At 40.2% G+C, this 16784-nt stretch overlaps 1 protein-coding gene across 1 annotated transcript; it reads left to right on the top strand.

Annotated features, from left to right (window-relative positions):
* Positions 1-13721, top strand: LOC102682215 (b(0,+)-type amino acid transporter 1). The gene is made up of 6 exons (XM_006626352.3): positions 1-811; positions 4596-4729; positions 6431-6560; positions 6837-6961; positions 8359-8446; positions 11340-13721. Exons 1-6 carry the CDS (start codon positions 71-73, stop codon positions 11568-11570), a joined length of 1449 nt encoding a protein of 482 aa, XP_006626415.3. The 5' UTR covers positions 1-70; the 3' UTR covers positions 11571-13721.
* The last annotated feature ends 3063 nt before the right edge of the window (positions 13722-16784 follow it).

Here is a 16784-nt window from a genome sequence, read left to right as displayed (position 1 = left end):
GCTCTCTAATTCATTTTCTTCAAAACAGAGATCTCTCTCAGCTGGATTGAAACGGTCAAGATTTTGAAAAATGAGCAGGAAAAATTCTGTTATATCTTACACATCTTCAGGGATCAATGACAAGGTGCAGACATTCAGCCTGAAACGGGAGGTTGGTTTGGTCAGTGCCGTGTCCCTGATAGCGGGCACGATGATCGGATCAGGAATTTTCATGTCCCCCCAGTGGGTGCTGTACAATATCGGAAGTCCAGGAGGAAGCTTGGTGATCTGGGCAGCGTGTGGTGTCCTGGCTATGCTGGGGTCTCTCTGCTATGCAGAGCTGGGAACTGTCATTCGGGAATCGGGAGGGGAGTACATCTATATTCTCCGGACGTCAGGGCCTCTGCCAGCCTTCCTTCTCGCTTTTACCTCCATGTTTGTAGTGAGGCCAGCCAGCATTACAGGAATATCCCTGAGCTTTGCAGAGTACGCTGTGGCCCCCTTTTATCAGGGCTGCTACCCACCTCAGCTGGTGGTCAAGAGTGTGGCTGCTGCCTGTATACTGACACTAGCAATTGTGAACTGCCTCAATGTTCGGTTCTCAATGTCCATCCAAGTCATCTTCACAGTGGCCAAGGTGCTGGCCCTGTTGGTGATCGTGATCGGAGGAGTGCTGCTGCTCTTTAGAGGACACACAGACAGCTTCCACAAGGCATTTGAAGGCACAATAGTTGGCATAAACAACATAGGAGTGGCCTTTTATCAAGGTCTGTGGTCCTATGATGGGTGGAACAATTTGAATTATGCAACTGAGGAACTGAAACGCCCCGAGGTGAGCACATTTACACTTCGTGTTTGTAAAAAAAGTAAGATTCTGCCTAAAATCACATAACTCTGTTGACTTATGTGTATGTGAATATAATGTTCTTTTGGTATCATTAGTATTTTGTGAGAGTACTTATTACCATCACTCAATTCTCCAAAGTTAAAGCCTTTTTTAAACATTTAATTTATACGTTTGGAAAGGTGCTTCATTTATAAAGTAACTTTCCAAACCCAAAGACACTGTACATAGTGATAAGGAGAAAAACAAGATAAGAAAAGAAAAGTTCAATAAAAAAAATTAACAAAAACATACAGGTTCATACAGCTGGAATGTAGATAAATCAGACATAGGCCCTAATAAAGAGATGAGTCTTGGGTTTAAATTTGAAGAAAGTCAGAGAATTTGTCTCTCCCAGAGTCTGAGGAAGGGCATTCCATAACTATGGCGCTGCAACAGATGAGGCACGTTTTTTTGAAAGTCTGAGATTTATTCCTAGATACATTGAGCAAAGCACCAGGCTCAACTGACCAGAGCCTTCAAAAGGGATTGGAAACATAAAGTAGTTCAGAGATGTGTAATGGGGCTGGCCAGACTCTTTTAAAGCATTAAAAGTCAGTATAGGGATCTTGCAGTATATTAAATCTGTGCCTTACTAGGCAACAGATGTAGAGACTTAAGTGAAGGAGTGATATGCTGCCAAGGTCTGGTGTGAGTTAGAAGTCTCGCTGCAGAGTTTTGGATATATTGCAACTTACTGTTTGGGAGCCCATAGAGCAAAGAGTTGCAGAAATCAAGTCTTGATGTTATAAGTGCATTAATTGGGCACTCAGCATCCTAATGCAGGCAATATTTCTAATGTGGAATTTCAAATTTCAAATTTTTCACGTGGGGATAAAAAGACAGAAGAAGATCAAGTATTACTCCCCAATCCCTGACCATGGCTTACACCTAAATGGGGAAGACATCCACCATTACTGTGAAGCTCTCCAGCTCCGGAGAGCTCCAGATTCTCCACTTTTTGGTAAAATGGCACTTTATACTTATAGGTCATTCTTCTGTGTTAGCTGATAAAACATTTCTGTAAACTTCAGAATTCAGTGAATTTTCTACAAATCTGAATGTTTACTGTCTGGTTGTTGAAACAAGCCTTTGATTGCTTTAAAGATGAATGACCATCCTGTAGGTAAGGTGCAAATCAACCTATGTCCCATCAAATCTGCTGCATTCTGGAATTTGCTATAGCAGGCTTCTTAATTATTAAATTAGTACTTCGCAGGATCAATATATCAATTAAGGCTTTATATGGCTTCGTGGGGGTGGGCCACAGGCAGTCTTCCCATGTTTGTAATTAGACTGCTTGTCTGTGCTGCTAATTTGGATGGTGCGGAACCTACATAGACTTGGGTATTAGTTTTGGAACTGTGGCCTTAGTGAGGTGTCTAGCAAATATGCCCATCTGCAAAATTGGAAGAATCGGATATTACAGTGCAGAGTAGCTGGTTCACAAATGCCCTCCGTTCTAGATCTCTTATACAGTAGATCTGTTTCCTGGGAGTCCCACTCTCTTCTGGTGTTCGATCTAGCTCAGGTCCTTATTAGCTAATTATTAATTATTTATTAATAATTTTATTAATTACAACTATACTAAAGACAATATTTTTTTAAACTTTATTTGCCCTGTCCTGGATGACCTTTGCTTCGGAAACACACTTTCTTGACCTACTCCTCAATACCTAATAAATCCCAAAGCTTAGATTTTTTAATTAAAGCACTTACATTTATTTAAGAAAAATAACAATTTTGTGGAATTGTGGTGTACAATGCCCAGGCAGGTAGGATCCATAACATGTGATTGTTTTAAATGCAATGTAAATGAGTAGGATTGAAAGACTGGAAACTGTCCTTTCCCAACTTTTGAAATTTGTAAATGAGGAATAAAAGCAATAATAAAATAGAGATTAATATTGATACCTCATACGACCTAAGGATAGGCGGCTGTGGAACTCCATGTGGATACCTGGGGGATACAGGCATGTGTTTGGAAAGAACTGGAGCTTAAAACATTGGAGATGAGTCTTTCCTGCTACCCAGTCCCCTCTGGGCTTGCAATTGAAGCCCACACAGTGAAGTGGCTGTACCAGGTGATGCTGGAATGCTCAGTGCCCAAACTCTTGAGGCAGAAGCCATGAGGATCCTGTGCTAGGAGATCATATATGAGTCCTTGGTGGCCAGAAAACCAGGTACTGTAGGTAGATAGAGGGACAAGCCACTTGAGAGGCATGTGGAGCTTGGAGTCATCAGGGGGTGGGTCCTTGAGGACTGCGTAGGAGGGGATGAGTGTTTCCGTGTCTCCAAGGTGAGATTCTCCAGGTTTCAGATAACCTCATGCACATGAGATCCTAAAGGGGGATTCTCAAATACCAGTCTTTGGAGTTGTCGTCTAAGTCTTGCGTCAAGTTTTGTTGGAAGTTTTCCCATGGTTGGGAAGCTGAAAGAGAAACCTAAGCAAAGGTACAGGTAGAAGCTTTAGTAGTGAAAACCATGGATCTACCAACACAGGTGAAGAAGAAGAAGAGAGCCAGCTTTCAGCCGACAGTTTGCTGCATGTCTAGTAGATGGTAAGAAAAGGGCTAGAAGTTTCTGACCAAATTTCTAAGATCTCGGGGAGAAAAAACGTCTTCCAAATATCTGCCATGCAACTCTAGGATTGTCCATCCTTGTGTTATATATTTTATTCTAGGAACTACAGTGTCTGGTCCAACTATGTTTTCTAGTTGTTACACATTGTCATTAACAAGCCTATGGCTTGATATGAAAACTTCAGCCCACACACTACTTGTAGATTTCAGGATAAACTGTGAACCACAAACCAGAGGGCACAGGTGGGAACGTAATGCATTTAAAACCAAGGACAAGGGGACACATCTTTACACAAAGGGTTCTGTAAAGACAACAGAACAAGGAGCCTGAAACACACTACCCAGCCATGTTGTTGAAGACAATACTGGTTGAAATTAATCAAATAGCCTGGTCAGTACCTGGATGGGAGACCTCCTGGGAAAAACTAAGGTTGCTGCTGGAAGAGGTGTTAGTGGGGCCAGCAGGGGGCGCTCACCCTGCGGTCCATGTGGGTCCTAATGCCCCAGTATAATGACGGGGACACTATACTGTAAACAGGTGCTGTCCTTCGGATGAGACGTAAAACCGAGTTCCTGACTCTCTGTGGTCATTAAAAATCCCAGGGTGTTTCTCGAAAAGAGTAGGGGTGTAACCCCAGTGTCCTGGCCAAATTTCCCATTGGCCCTTACCAATCATGGCCTCCTAATAATCCCCCTCTATGAATTGGCTACATTACTCTGCTCTCCTCCCCACTGATAGCTGATGTATGGTGAGCGTTATGGCGCACTCTGGCTGCCGTCGCATCATCCAGGTGGATGCTGCACATTGGTGGTGGTGGAGGGGAGTCCCCATTACCTGTAAAGCGCTTTGAGTGGAGTGTCCAGAAAAGCGCTATATAAGTGTAAGCAATTATTATAATTATTATTAAATAAATAAGATGCACCAATTGGCAGAATCGTAACTGAAAGGTCCTCTCATATGTTACCTTTTTAAAGTTCTTATAAACCAAGTACTTTGTGTTGGTTTTCTATTCAATAGATGAAAGACACCTCTGATGAACAAGAAGCCATCATTAGGTCCCTTGTCAGTAATTTGTAAGTGGTGAGTAGACAGGAGAGTGGATTCTGTGTCGTGACCTGCATTATCAAGCCCTTTTTTGATCTCCTTCCAGGTGAATCTGCCACGAGCACTGATGATAGCTATCCCCATGGTAACAGCGCTCTACCTGCTGGTAAATGTCAGCTACCTGGCAGCCATGACTCCCAGAGAACTCATGTCTTCCAATGCTGTGGCTGTCACATGGGGGTGAGATAAAATGAAGTGTTTCAAAACCTTAAAAAACAACATGTCAATGTTCAGGACATTGTGATCATTCATATAAAACAGCTGCATTTAACATGTGTATAACCAAATTTTCTTAGGTGCCCAAGTGCATAAATGCATTTGATTGAATTTTTTATTTTTATTTAATAGTGGGCAAAATGCTGGGGCTCCAGAGTAATTCAAGCCATAAAAGTACACATATTGAACTCTGTGATTGTGGGATCAACACTGGGTTATGTTACTGTCAACTGTGACCAGGATTGCATGCATGGTTGAGTGCCACTGGGGATACAGTGACATTAGTCAGCTGGAGCTCTCTTGACTATCATCCACACAGAAACCCCTGCAGCCTCTCTGGCACTTGCAGGTGTTCGGTGCTGTATCTGAGAAACACACCTCTTCAATTGACACCTTGCCTCTAGGAAGGAGCTGTTTAGCCTGTAATAAAACACATGTGACTTCAAAGTGGACTAGTCTTCCTGCACTTCCTTATTCTTCCCTGTGTGCAGTCGCAAGGTTCATAGCTGTGATTTGAGAGCTGAAAAACACACAATTATCAAAGAATACAAGATTATATCACATCAAAAATATGTGCCTCATAATGTTCTGTAGCGATGCCTTGTACAGGGCCCTATGCAGACGGTATAATCTGGAAGTAAGTGGAGACAACGAGGAACTGGTCAGGTTGACAAACAGGGGAGCGTTATGACTGTGCACTGGTGCTCAGGGGTGTGTGGCCATGGCAAACAAGTCCAGAGGAGTCCAGGGGGTAATCCAGGGAGAAGTCCAAAAGTCCAGAACCGGGTGATCCATCCAAGACAAAAACAAGATAAGGTTAAAAACCGGAACGGGATCTGGTGCAGTGACGGCGAATAAAAACGGGTTAATGTGGCCAGGAGCTCCAAGCCCCGGACCCAGATGGTCAGGATGCTGTGGTGATGCCTATACTGTCGGGTCACTCCAGGACCCGCTGGTAGGCAAGCTTCCAGGTGTCCGTCTCCCGATGCTGAGCCCAGAATAGTGAGAGCATCTGACTTAAATAAGGAGGGGCAGGATAGGAGGCAGGTGCACATAATCAACTAAAATGTGAAAGAGCCGGAGCGGATTATGATCTTGATACGTTCTTTCTTTGCCTTGTACAACTTATTAAAGATATCTTTATAAAAATGAATTCATCCATTTTGGAGAAATTTGTGCATAAATTGCACTTTTTGCGATTGGTGAATCTCCATCAAGACACTGTCAGTACAAATTTAATGGGCATTTTCAAAGCTTGTCCCTTCAAAGCAAAATTTGGTCTGTTATATACAGTACTTCTTAATTCTATAAATTTATCCATTAACCAATTCTCAGAATAAAAGTTCTGTTATAAGGGAATTTGCTTGTATTGTTGACAAATGGGCTAACTGTTTTGAGATTATGCATAATTAGTGAGGAATATGTTTGTTCTTATTTCCATAGTTGATCTGCAAAACTTTTTGAATACATTTTGATTACATTAATGATACATAAAATATTTTAAATTTGTATTGGCCTAAATTCTTGTTTAGACAACCTGAAAGCTACATAATTCCTCAAAGCAGAAGTCAACCAGAGTATACAAGCACATTAAAATAGGGGGGAATTGTACACTGTTGAATGTCAATTATATTTATTAGAATGTAACTATGTGTTTACTAACAGGACCAAAGTGCTTGGCAGCTGGGCTTGGCTGATGTCAGTGGCTGCTGCACTGTCTGCTTTCGGGTCTCTCAATGGGACTTTCTTCAGTGGAGGGCGAGTGTGCTTTGTGGCAGCAAGAGAAGGACATATGGTAAGGAAAGGAAATACCAAAAGAAGGTTGATGTTTGTCGTGTACGTTCTTAATGACAATATAATACTAAAAACACCATCAGATACTCAGTGATCAATGAATATATTCTGAGACTTAAAAATTGCCTTTAAAAGGAAGGTATGACTTTGTAAAATATAATAAATAAAATCATTACTAAACATTTGCCATAAAAGCTAAAGCAGTGTGTAGGTATGATGTGCTCGAGCTTTCTGTCACTCCATGGTAACTCAGCTGCTCTGCTTTGGTTTTGCTCAGCCGGACATCCTGGCGATGGCTCACGCCCGACGCCTGACTCCTTCCCCTGCTCTGATTTTCACCACAACATTATCTTTGTTGGTGCTGATACCCGGAGACTTTCAGACTATCGTTAACTTCTTCAGGTATGAGCATCATCCTAGGAGACACAAATCAATTTTACACAGTCCACAGTACATTTTGCTGCAGCTATCCCGCCTTGTAGCCCAATCTCTTCAAACCTTAGCAGCTATTCCAGGTTGGGCAAGCTCAGTCCCGGTAGGGATACCTCTAAAAAAAACAAAACAGCCTGTTACTGTATACTAGTAGGTGGTTTACTTCCTTCTGGACCAGAATTTCAAATCCATTGCTTCAGACAATGGCAATTTGCTTCAAGAAAGATATCTTTCAGATGAAATGTTAAGCCAAGGTCCTGACTACTTGGCCATTAAAGCCCACAAGGCACTGTTTATAAGATCAGGAATCCTGGCTAAAATTGACTTTCGGTTGGAACAATCTGGCCTCTAAATTTCCCCCACAATACAACAAGTGATGCAATTTCTTACTTCTCTGTTTTGCTGTGTAGTGGGGCTGGTAGCTAAGGTGGGTGCTGCAGTTTAGTGTTAAACTCACCTTTACCCAACAAGATTACAGGGGGAGCTGGAGCCTATCACAGCAAGTAATGTGTGCAAGATAGGATATACCCTGGGTGTAAATGCTACTCTTGTCCAAGAGTTTTTCAGTGTTCAATAATGTTTTGCTGCAATCGTTTGAAACAGTTAATAACTGAATCATCTTAATCCATTATAAAACCGTGTGGGTGATGTTTATTTTGAAATGTAACACACAAGCCTTTCTTTCAAGTCTTCCAGCCCCTGAGCTAGATCATTATTCCCTCCCTGTTGTAGCAGAATTTACCATGAGTAAGTCATAAACTACAACTCATATTTTGCAAAGGTCATGTGGCATGTTTGTTAAGAAGGTAATGATGTGATGTTTTGAAAGTTAAAAGCCTATACGTCTATGATCAGTAAAAAACTATCCATTTTGAATCAATAGTCATACAAATTAATTAAACCACTAAAACTAACTCAATGTTTTTTCATCTCTGAAGTAATTGGACAAAATAAATGAAATATTTGCATGTTACAGATTCTTTTTTCTTTATTTTGTATGCCCTTTGCCACAACACTTTAGAATCTGTTGCTTAATTACCCCACAGGCTCATGAAAGACCACATAAGCTTCAAAGGACCAATTGATGTCTTTCCATTCATTTACAGACACCCTTCATTTACTGAGGCTGTGGTTTATTGTGTAAATTGTATATAAACATTCCTTTACAAAATACATTGAAATTGGTGACTTCAATTAACTTTTCTTTCCTTTCAAGTTTGTTTTTTTGCTTTGGAAGTTAAGGTTATTTTTCTAGTTATTCTGTTCCTTATAGGTGTTCTTTTATGCTGTGTTACTTTGGATATGACTGTGTAATTATGTTATCACATTTACCAAGTGTAGGCTATTTCCTGTGATCTCAATTACAGCTTCACTGCATGGTTCTTCTATGGGATAACACTGTCTGGCCTTCTTTATCTAAAGATTAGGAAGCCACATCTTCACAGACCTTACAAGGTGAGACTCCATAGTTTCTACCATGTTCCTTTCGTAAAGGAACAGCTATGCTCATTTTTGCTAGAGACTTTTATGTATGTGTTACTCTACTTACATATGAGGCAGTGTTTTGTAGAGGGTAAGTCTCTGGTCTCATCTGTGGTGTGTTGTTGTTTCATGTTCCTGCTGAAGGCACTGGTTTTGTATCTTAGTAAGGTACTTGACCTCGATTGCTCCAGTCCACCAAAGTATATAAATGGGAATCCGTATTGCTGGGTGTAACCCTGTGATGGACTAGCATCCCATCCAGGGAATGGAGTCACATGATCTCTCAATTACTTAATGGCATAGAAACCAGGATATGGCACAAATGCAGTAGAAAATGCCATTGATAGTTCCACTGTGATCAGCTTGCTACTATATGCTCAAATGTGACATTTAATATCTATTGAAAAAGTCAAGGTTAATTTCATGCTGAAAAGTAAAAAGAAGAAACACAACATTTTTGCTGTTGAGCAAATTGTATGTTGGCACATAAGAACATACAATTATTTGTACATTTTGCTGCAAAACTGACAAAACAGTACATAAGGTAAATATCTGATTGCCAGCAGCCATATCACCCTGCAACTCACAACTGGCAACCCACTGAAACTAAGCAGCCTGGTCAGTACCTGGATGGGAGACCTCCTGGGAAAAACATAGGTTGCTGGTGGAAGCGGTGTTAGTGGGGCCAGCAGGGGGGCAGTCATCCTGCGGTCTGTGTGGGTCCTAATGCCCCAGTATAGTGACAGGGACACTATACTGTAAACAGGCGCCGTCCTTCGGATGAGACGTAAAACCGAGGTCCTGACTCTCTGTGGTCATTAAAAATCCCAGGGTGTTTCTCAAAAAGAGTAGGGGTGTAACCCTGGTGTCCTGGCCAAATTTCCCATTGACCCTTACCAATCATGGCCTCCTAATAATTGGCTTCATTACTCTGCTCTCCTCCCCACTGATAGCTGGTGTGTGGTTAGCGTTCTGGTGCACTATGGCTGCCGTCGCATCATCCAGGTGGATGCTGCACATTGGTGGTGGTGGAGGGGAGTCCCCATTACCTGTAAAGCGCTTTGAGTGGAGTGTCCAGAAAAGCGCTATATAAGTGTAAGCAATTATTATTATTATTATTATTATTTTATTATTATTATTAACATACTGTAAAGCACACGGACTGAAATCCGTGTCAGGTCTTGTAGTAGACCATATGCGATGCCGTAAGAGCTGGATAAAACAGGAGGCGTGGTAAAAGGGAACACAGGGGTTTAATAGTGCACGGAACAATAGTGACAGTCTGTGAGACAGTGAACGGGGAAGACAAAGAATGGCATCCAAATCCAAACAGGTCCTAAGGCAGGTCAGGGCACAGTCTGGGAGTCCATCAACAAGTTATTCATCCTGGGACACGACAAGGTTAAAATCCCCGGGAAGGGAGAAAACACGAACACGGGCAAAACATGGAGGTCCAAGGGTGACAGGGCATGATCCTCCAGACCCAGGGCTCAGGAAGCGGGAGGTGTCAGGGATGAGGCCTATGCCCTCAGGAGACGGACATAGGGTTTCCTGGTGCAAGGCGGGCCTCGCGACATCCTTACCCTCATGATGAGCCCCGAGGACTGGAGGAGCTAGTCTTTAAATAATACACCTAAGGGGGTACACCTGGGTAGCTTAATCACAGAAACAATAACAGGAGTAGTGGAGCACCCTCTAGGGAGGGATGTCGGGCGTAACACATACTTCAGCTGGAGCTGTATGTCTGATTCCATAATTATGTTTTCATGTATCATTTATTTCCTTCAGAGGTACAAAGCACTAGAGGGCAGCACATTTAAACTTATCCCATGTTTGAGTGGGGTTTTTGTCATTATCTACTACATCTGATATACTAAGTCTTGCCTCTCAACATACTCTTGGTTATAATGATTTGTTTCTATGTCTAGCTCATTACATTTTTTATATTAAAAAGACTGTTTCCCACCATCTCTGAAATGAATCTTAGAAAACCTTAACAAAGCATCCAACTTGTGTACATGGAAAAAAAATGCCATTGAAAAATAGCACATTGTTTTAGATCCAGCTAATTCTAACAAATCATTTATATAGTTATTACATTACATAGGTTTTCTGCCACTACACAAAAGCACGCAAAAAATTACAACTTGTTTAGGCACATACATATATCCTATATATCCACCCTTGATTCACAGCCCATATAAATACTGTAAATACACACATGTTATAGACCACATGTAATTAATATTGCTACACAATGTATGTAAATATTAACAACCTTGTTACATAGTGCATGCAATTAATATATACTTGTTACACAATGCATTTAAATATGAACAACCTTGTCATCCAATTTGTATAACTCATACATTCTTATGAATACAAATGCAATATGCTAATTGAATAAAAAAGTGCCTAACCTAGAGATGAGAGACATATTTGGGTTACTGGTCCTTCTCATTCTTTAATGCTCCTGTGTGGCAGGCTGAAATAAAGCAGATCATAAATGTAGTCATGTCTCTCATATTTGTGCATATTGAGGTATGGGCAGGGCAGTAAGAAAACACCGAGGATGAAAAGCTGTTGATCATGTAGCTAGAAATGTAGCTAGAAGTTCCCAATGCATTGTTTAAAACAGTTGAGTGAATTGTTCTTTCAGCATGAATTTTAAATGAGAGGTGGCTAGCTACTGTGATAGTAAATAACATTCATGGTTGTTTTTTATTGATAACACTTGTGAGAACAATGGATTCTATTAACACTATGCACTTTTATTTATTACATGTACCAGTACAAATAGCTTTGTACTGAGTTTATTATCTATAAAGTAACACTTGTCTCTAATGTGTTTTCTCATTGATTGCAGGTCCCATTTATCATTCCAATCATGGTATTAATTGCTGCAGTCCTACTGGTCTTGGCCCCAATTGTTGACAACCCTCAGATTGAATACCTGTATGTCACCCTTTTCATTATCAGTGGCATTTTCATCTACATTCCTTTTATACACTTCAAGCTTTGCCCAGGGGTTTTTAATAAAGCAACAGTGTTTTTACAGCTTTTCCTTGAAGTTTCTCCAGCTGACAAAAATGTATAATAGATGAAGATGGGGGTTAGACATCACACCTTATTTTGTGTGCTTGTGTGCTTTTTTGTAACTTTTTTTATGGATTAAGACTTGCTGCAAATGTTACAGGGCGGGGTCCAATGGACCCTGAGCTTCTAAGACAGGTGAGTCTTCATCTACAGGGTGAAAAAATCTCTTAGTTAAATTAGTGTCTCTGTGCCTGATGGTTTTAACAAGTTTTAAAGACAAAACTCTGCATACACTCACAGAATTGTGTTCTGTTACTGATTAATCTGAATTCTTGATTACTTGCTTTGTTCAATGAATACCCAGAAAATGAATGAATTACCCAGGCAGAGTGGTGTTGTGACAGTTCGTGCTGCTACAGTACCTCACAGCTCTTGAGAGCTCACAATTCTTGTCTCAGGCACCCATCTGGGTGGGGTTTGCATGTTTTCTCTATTTTCATGTTGGTCTTTGTCACACAGTACAATTTCCTCCTGTCTGCGGAGGTGCAGGTTATGTTTTATTGGTTTTTGTCTGGCATGGAGTGAGCATATTTTAAAACTTTTTGTGAATGATTTTTACCATGAATTGGTACTGATTGCTACTGAAAGAATCGTCTGTTATTTTTTACATAGGGGTAGTTTTTGTATTGCCAGATCCATCCATTCTTTCACAATTAGCCATGTTGCTTGTGTGATTCACACAAATGTGTTATGGTTTTATGGTACGCCCTGGGGAGGGGGTGGCATAACATAGATCTTTAAAATAGGCAGGACACTGCAAAACAGACACACATGCAGGCATAAGCTAAAAACTTTTCTGTTTCATTTATAGAGTTTGTGGAAAACCATAAAATAAAACTTAAGCTCCTCTATGAGCTCTGCTTACACTTTTTCTTTTATCCTGCATGGCCTGAGTTTTTGTCCTTGTGTAAAAAAGGTAAGAAGTGCTCGTGTATACTAGAAATGCTTTAATTGCTAGAAAAATAACTCATTGTAATGTCATTGTTGTAAAACAATATTTACGTGCAGAGAAACTTAAAAAGTCCAGACTGTTCTCTCTACACCTACTATATTTTGAATGTACCCATGTTGAGTAGTCTGATGTTATACGGTTGTCTTATGATTGTTTTACATAAGGTGTGCATATACAATCGTTTTACTTCATTCATAAAATTATCAGTTTTATTTATATTGAATGATGATGAGTGAGATACTGTACATTCATATAATAATGATGCATCTACAATTACCTGAGATCAATGAATAAATATGTGTTGAACAAAAGCTTTTTTTCATTTACACATAGGAAAAGTCTGCCAACTGTGAACCTTGAATGTGGCCAAGATTATTTATTTAATGGCATACAATTCACATTAGACTTTGGAGTATATGCAGTGTTCGCTCACTTTGTGATCTAATGTCATTGCTCCCTGGAGATCTTCACTTCTTACTTTTTGTAGGTGGCAACAATCCAAGAATCAAAGTTAAAATACTTTTTTCTATTGGAGGAAGTTCCTCTCTATCAGTAGCCAGGACCTTAGCTGGTTACAGACCCCAAAAGCCCCTCAAAAGCTATATAAGTTCCAGAACGTCTAGATTCCAAGTTCCACAGTGTAATCACCATTGGTCACTCCCTTCTCCCTGTGGTGCAGCACATCACCGAGGCTCAGCTCTCTTACAAAAGAGAAGAGGCTGATGACACTTGGAAGCCTCCACTTCTGATTTTTTAATTGGCACCTGACCAATTGTCTTCCTCCAATAGATCAGATGATGACAGGTCATTCCCTACTGCTTACTAAGGAATGGATCCTCTTGTCTGAACCCTCTTAAAGTGTTTATACACATCTACTATTTGTAAATGAGTTTTGATCTACAGTAGATATTATAATATATTGCAATAAACTGTACATTATTAGAATTGAAATATTGATATGTTGTGCTTCCGGTTACTTTCAGAAGATTGTTTCTGCAATACTAAACTTTTGTGGCTGCTACAAAGGGAAATTAAACCCTCGTATGCCTGAAAGCATCTTCTGAATCCATGATGGAAAGGATATTATTCTTTCACTGCCCTTGTTAACTAGGGTTAATTTGTGTGGTTTTTACTATATATTTGTGCTGAGTTGCACCAGTATGCACTGTGTAGGTCCTATTCTGTCCTTCTACACTAGAGTCACAGCATCAGGGTACACCTTTGCAAACACAGAATGCAAATAATTGCCACTGTACCTAGGAATGGGCCCAAAGTGAATATTCACTGCTACAGCTGACTCAGTACCTATTAGGCCTGGTTATATTGGCACCTTCTGAAGTACACAGTACCACTTCTAATTTTTAGGTAATTTTCACTATTGTTAGTATTAGAGATGTTTGAAAGTCAGCCAGCCTCTTGGGATTTGCCATCAACTTTTTGAAATTCCTCCCCTCTTTTTTCCAATGCATAGCTCTTTAAAGACTCTTATGGAACAGCACTCTTAGATGGTTAACACACTCCCATACTCTGCTGCTCTCTTCTTTTCACTTATTTACATAGTGCAGTATGTGCTCAATCTTTATAATGTGATACTAGGTGGTTTCCATATTACTACCTTAGTTAAACTGTAGGCTTTGAAATAATTATTTACAGTTTTGTTTCTTAAGAAATCATTACATTTGTGTCAAGTTTTGAAACAGTCATTTTGAAATGTGAATTATTAGACAAGGCACTAAGGAAACAAAAGTGAACTCATCCTTATGGTTTGTATGTACCACTGTCAAACTACAAGAGTGTCTAGCATTTATGTTCCTCAGGAGTTGTGCAATGACGTTTGCCTGAGATGGAATCATATTCATTCTTCTGTAGAGCTTGCATCTACCATGAACCTAGAAAAATAAATCAATGTCTTTCATGGGAAGTATCATTTCAAGTTTTCACTTACTATAAACTAATCCAGACAATGTTAACTCAAACATTGAATATTATGCACTGCAAAGATCTATTACGAGTTACTCAACATCCAACAGTCTATTTTAATTTATGTTTTTGAAACAGTTCTTAGCTGCTGGGAATACACATCTAACACCTGGGCTGCAAAGCCATTGGGAGAATGTATAACCTCAGAATAACTTTAACGTGTAAGGATTCCATTACAAATTTGCTTAAAGGGGGCAAATAAAACTTTTACAATAAGCAGGAAAATAATTTTACTTTAATAGTTGAATTTTATATTCTTCTGTGATTCAAAAATAATTATTGACAATAATACTGTATAATATGTCTTACAAAATATTACATCTTTTCTTTACTACACCTACTTACCTTCAAATGCATTTTACATACTACGGTATATATGTTTAAACCACATAATTTACAGCTGAATACAAGCTACTGAAATAAATATGTAACAAACACAAAATAGCAAAAGAAAGGGCAAGAATAAAGAGTAACAGATCTCTGATAACACTGTATCAGAACCCAAACATTGGATTATTTCATATAACATGCTTTTGATCTTCAAACAATTTTATATTGTCTCTTATACACAGCCCCAATGCTTACCTGCATTTACAACAGGCAGAAGTTTAGCTTTTGGTCACACAAGTCACACAAGTCACTGGTCTTCTCGCTAACTCTGCCCTCTCTGTCTTTATTAGTTACCAGTTGCTGCACGTACTGTATAATACTTATTAGACTTTCTAGATGTTCTCATGAGCTCTTCAATTTCCATCTTCAGTAATTATTCAGTAATTCAAACTACTTAAATCTGTATTGCCCACTTGCAATTTCCACTTTACTAATCACTATTCACATTAACGCCACCAGGCAGTGGGCTATTTAACTAGACTAACTCTGTGTCGTACCATCACAAAATTCACGAAAATCACTTCAACTCAACTCTTTGTTTTTACTCTTCATCTCCAATGACACTACAGGTTAACACTGTAGATTTATATTGTAGCGCTCTCGGGTTCACGTGGGTATGCGCCCTCCCCGCTGCCGCCTCAGGTTGGCCCCCCTCCACTGGGGACTCAAACCCGGGCCTCAGGCATCACTCAACAGGGAAATCTCCCGTCACCCCGATGGCTGCAGTCCCTGCTATTCACAGGGAAGGGCAGTGACGTAACTGCGCTGATAAGCCGGCTGGAACAACCTGCAATGGTGACTGTATGTGTTACACTCTCCCCCGCTTAATTCGCTGTCCTCGGCAAAGAGCTATTTCATCCCACTCTGACACCAATGTAGCGCTCTCGGGTTCACGTGGGTATGCGCCCTCGCCTCTGCCACCTCAGGTTGGCCCCCCCATCGATGGAGACTCGAATCCGGGCCTCCACCATCACTCAACAGGGACCCAGCCAGTTGAGCTAAAGGGAAATCTCCCCTCAGCCCAACGGCTGCGGTCCCTGCTATTCACAGAGAAGGGCGGTGACGTCACCGTGCTGGTAAGCCAACTCGAACCTGCAATGGTGGCCGTATGCATTACAATATTTTGGCCAACAACCATACTGGGGGCAGAGCAGTGGCTCTGTGGCTAAGGATCTGTGCCTGTGGCTAGAAGGTTGCCGGTTCAAATCCTGACTGTAGTGCTTACACAAAACCAATGCATAAACCAAATATAACTGTTTGTTGTTTTTCTGGGTCACCTTGATTTGGTATAAACTTTTGAATATTCATGATCACTGCTTCATAAAATGCTAGCTTTTGTACTACAGTTTTCATTTGTTGTACAGAAGGAGGCAGGGTGTGTGCATGAAAGTCAGGTCCAGTTATCACTTAAAATATAAATATATTTTAACAATAATTACTATCACCAGCTAGACAGTATAGAGAGATGGGGGAGAGTTGAGGGAGGAGGTGTAGGCAGACAAGAGGCTGGAGATGTGGACACAGCAAAATCTTATCTGGTTTATTTTGTAAATTACTCCAGTAACTGCATTAATCTTAGTCATACATTAGTCCTGTTAACTTCCAGCTTACTATTCTGCTTTTAAAATGTAACAAACATCACAACAACTAGATGTAGAACAAATAGTTCTAACCACCAACTATTTAATGTAGCCTTATTCTTAGTCATTAGTTAACTATGAAACACGCTCTAGCCTCCAGAATAAATAATGAAAACACTGTTCTGCATGATTCCCTGAGAAAACAAGAATAGTTAATGGTAATAATAACTTAACAGCAAGCTTCTTGTGAAATGCAGTGAACAAGTCAAATGTAATCATTAACTGATCCAATTGTTATAAGTGTGTCACTCCA

Source organism: Lepisosteus oculatus, chromosome 2 (assembly GCF_040954835.1).
Source record: "Lepisosteus oculatus isolate fLepOcu1 chromosome 2, fLepOcu1.hap2, whole genome shotgun sequence".
In the NCBI taxonomy this organism is placed as follows: Eukaryota; Metazoa; Chordata; class Actinopteri; order Semionotiformes; family Lepisosteidae; genus Lepisosteus; species Lepisosteus oculatus.
The sequence above is the reverse complement of the archived record's forward strand: the minus strand, read 5'-3'. Positions and strand labels throughout refer to the sequence as shown.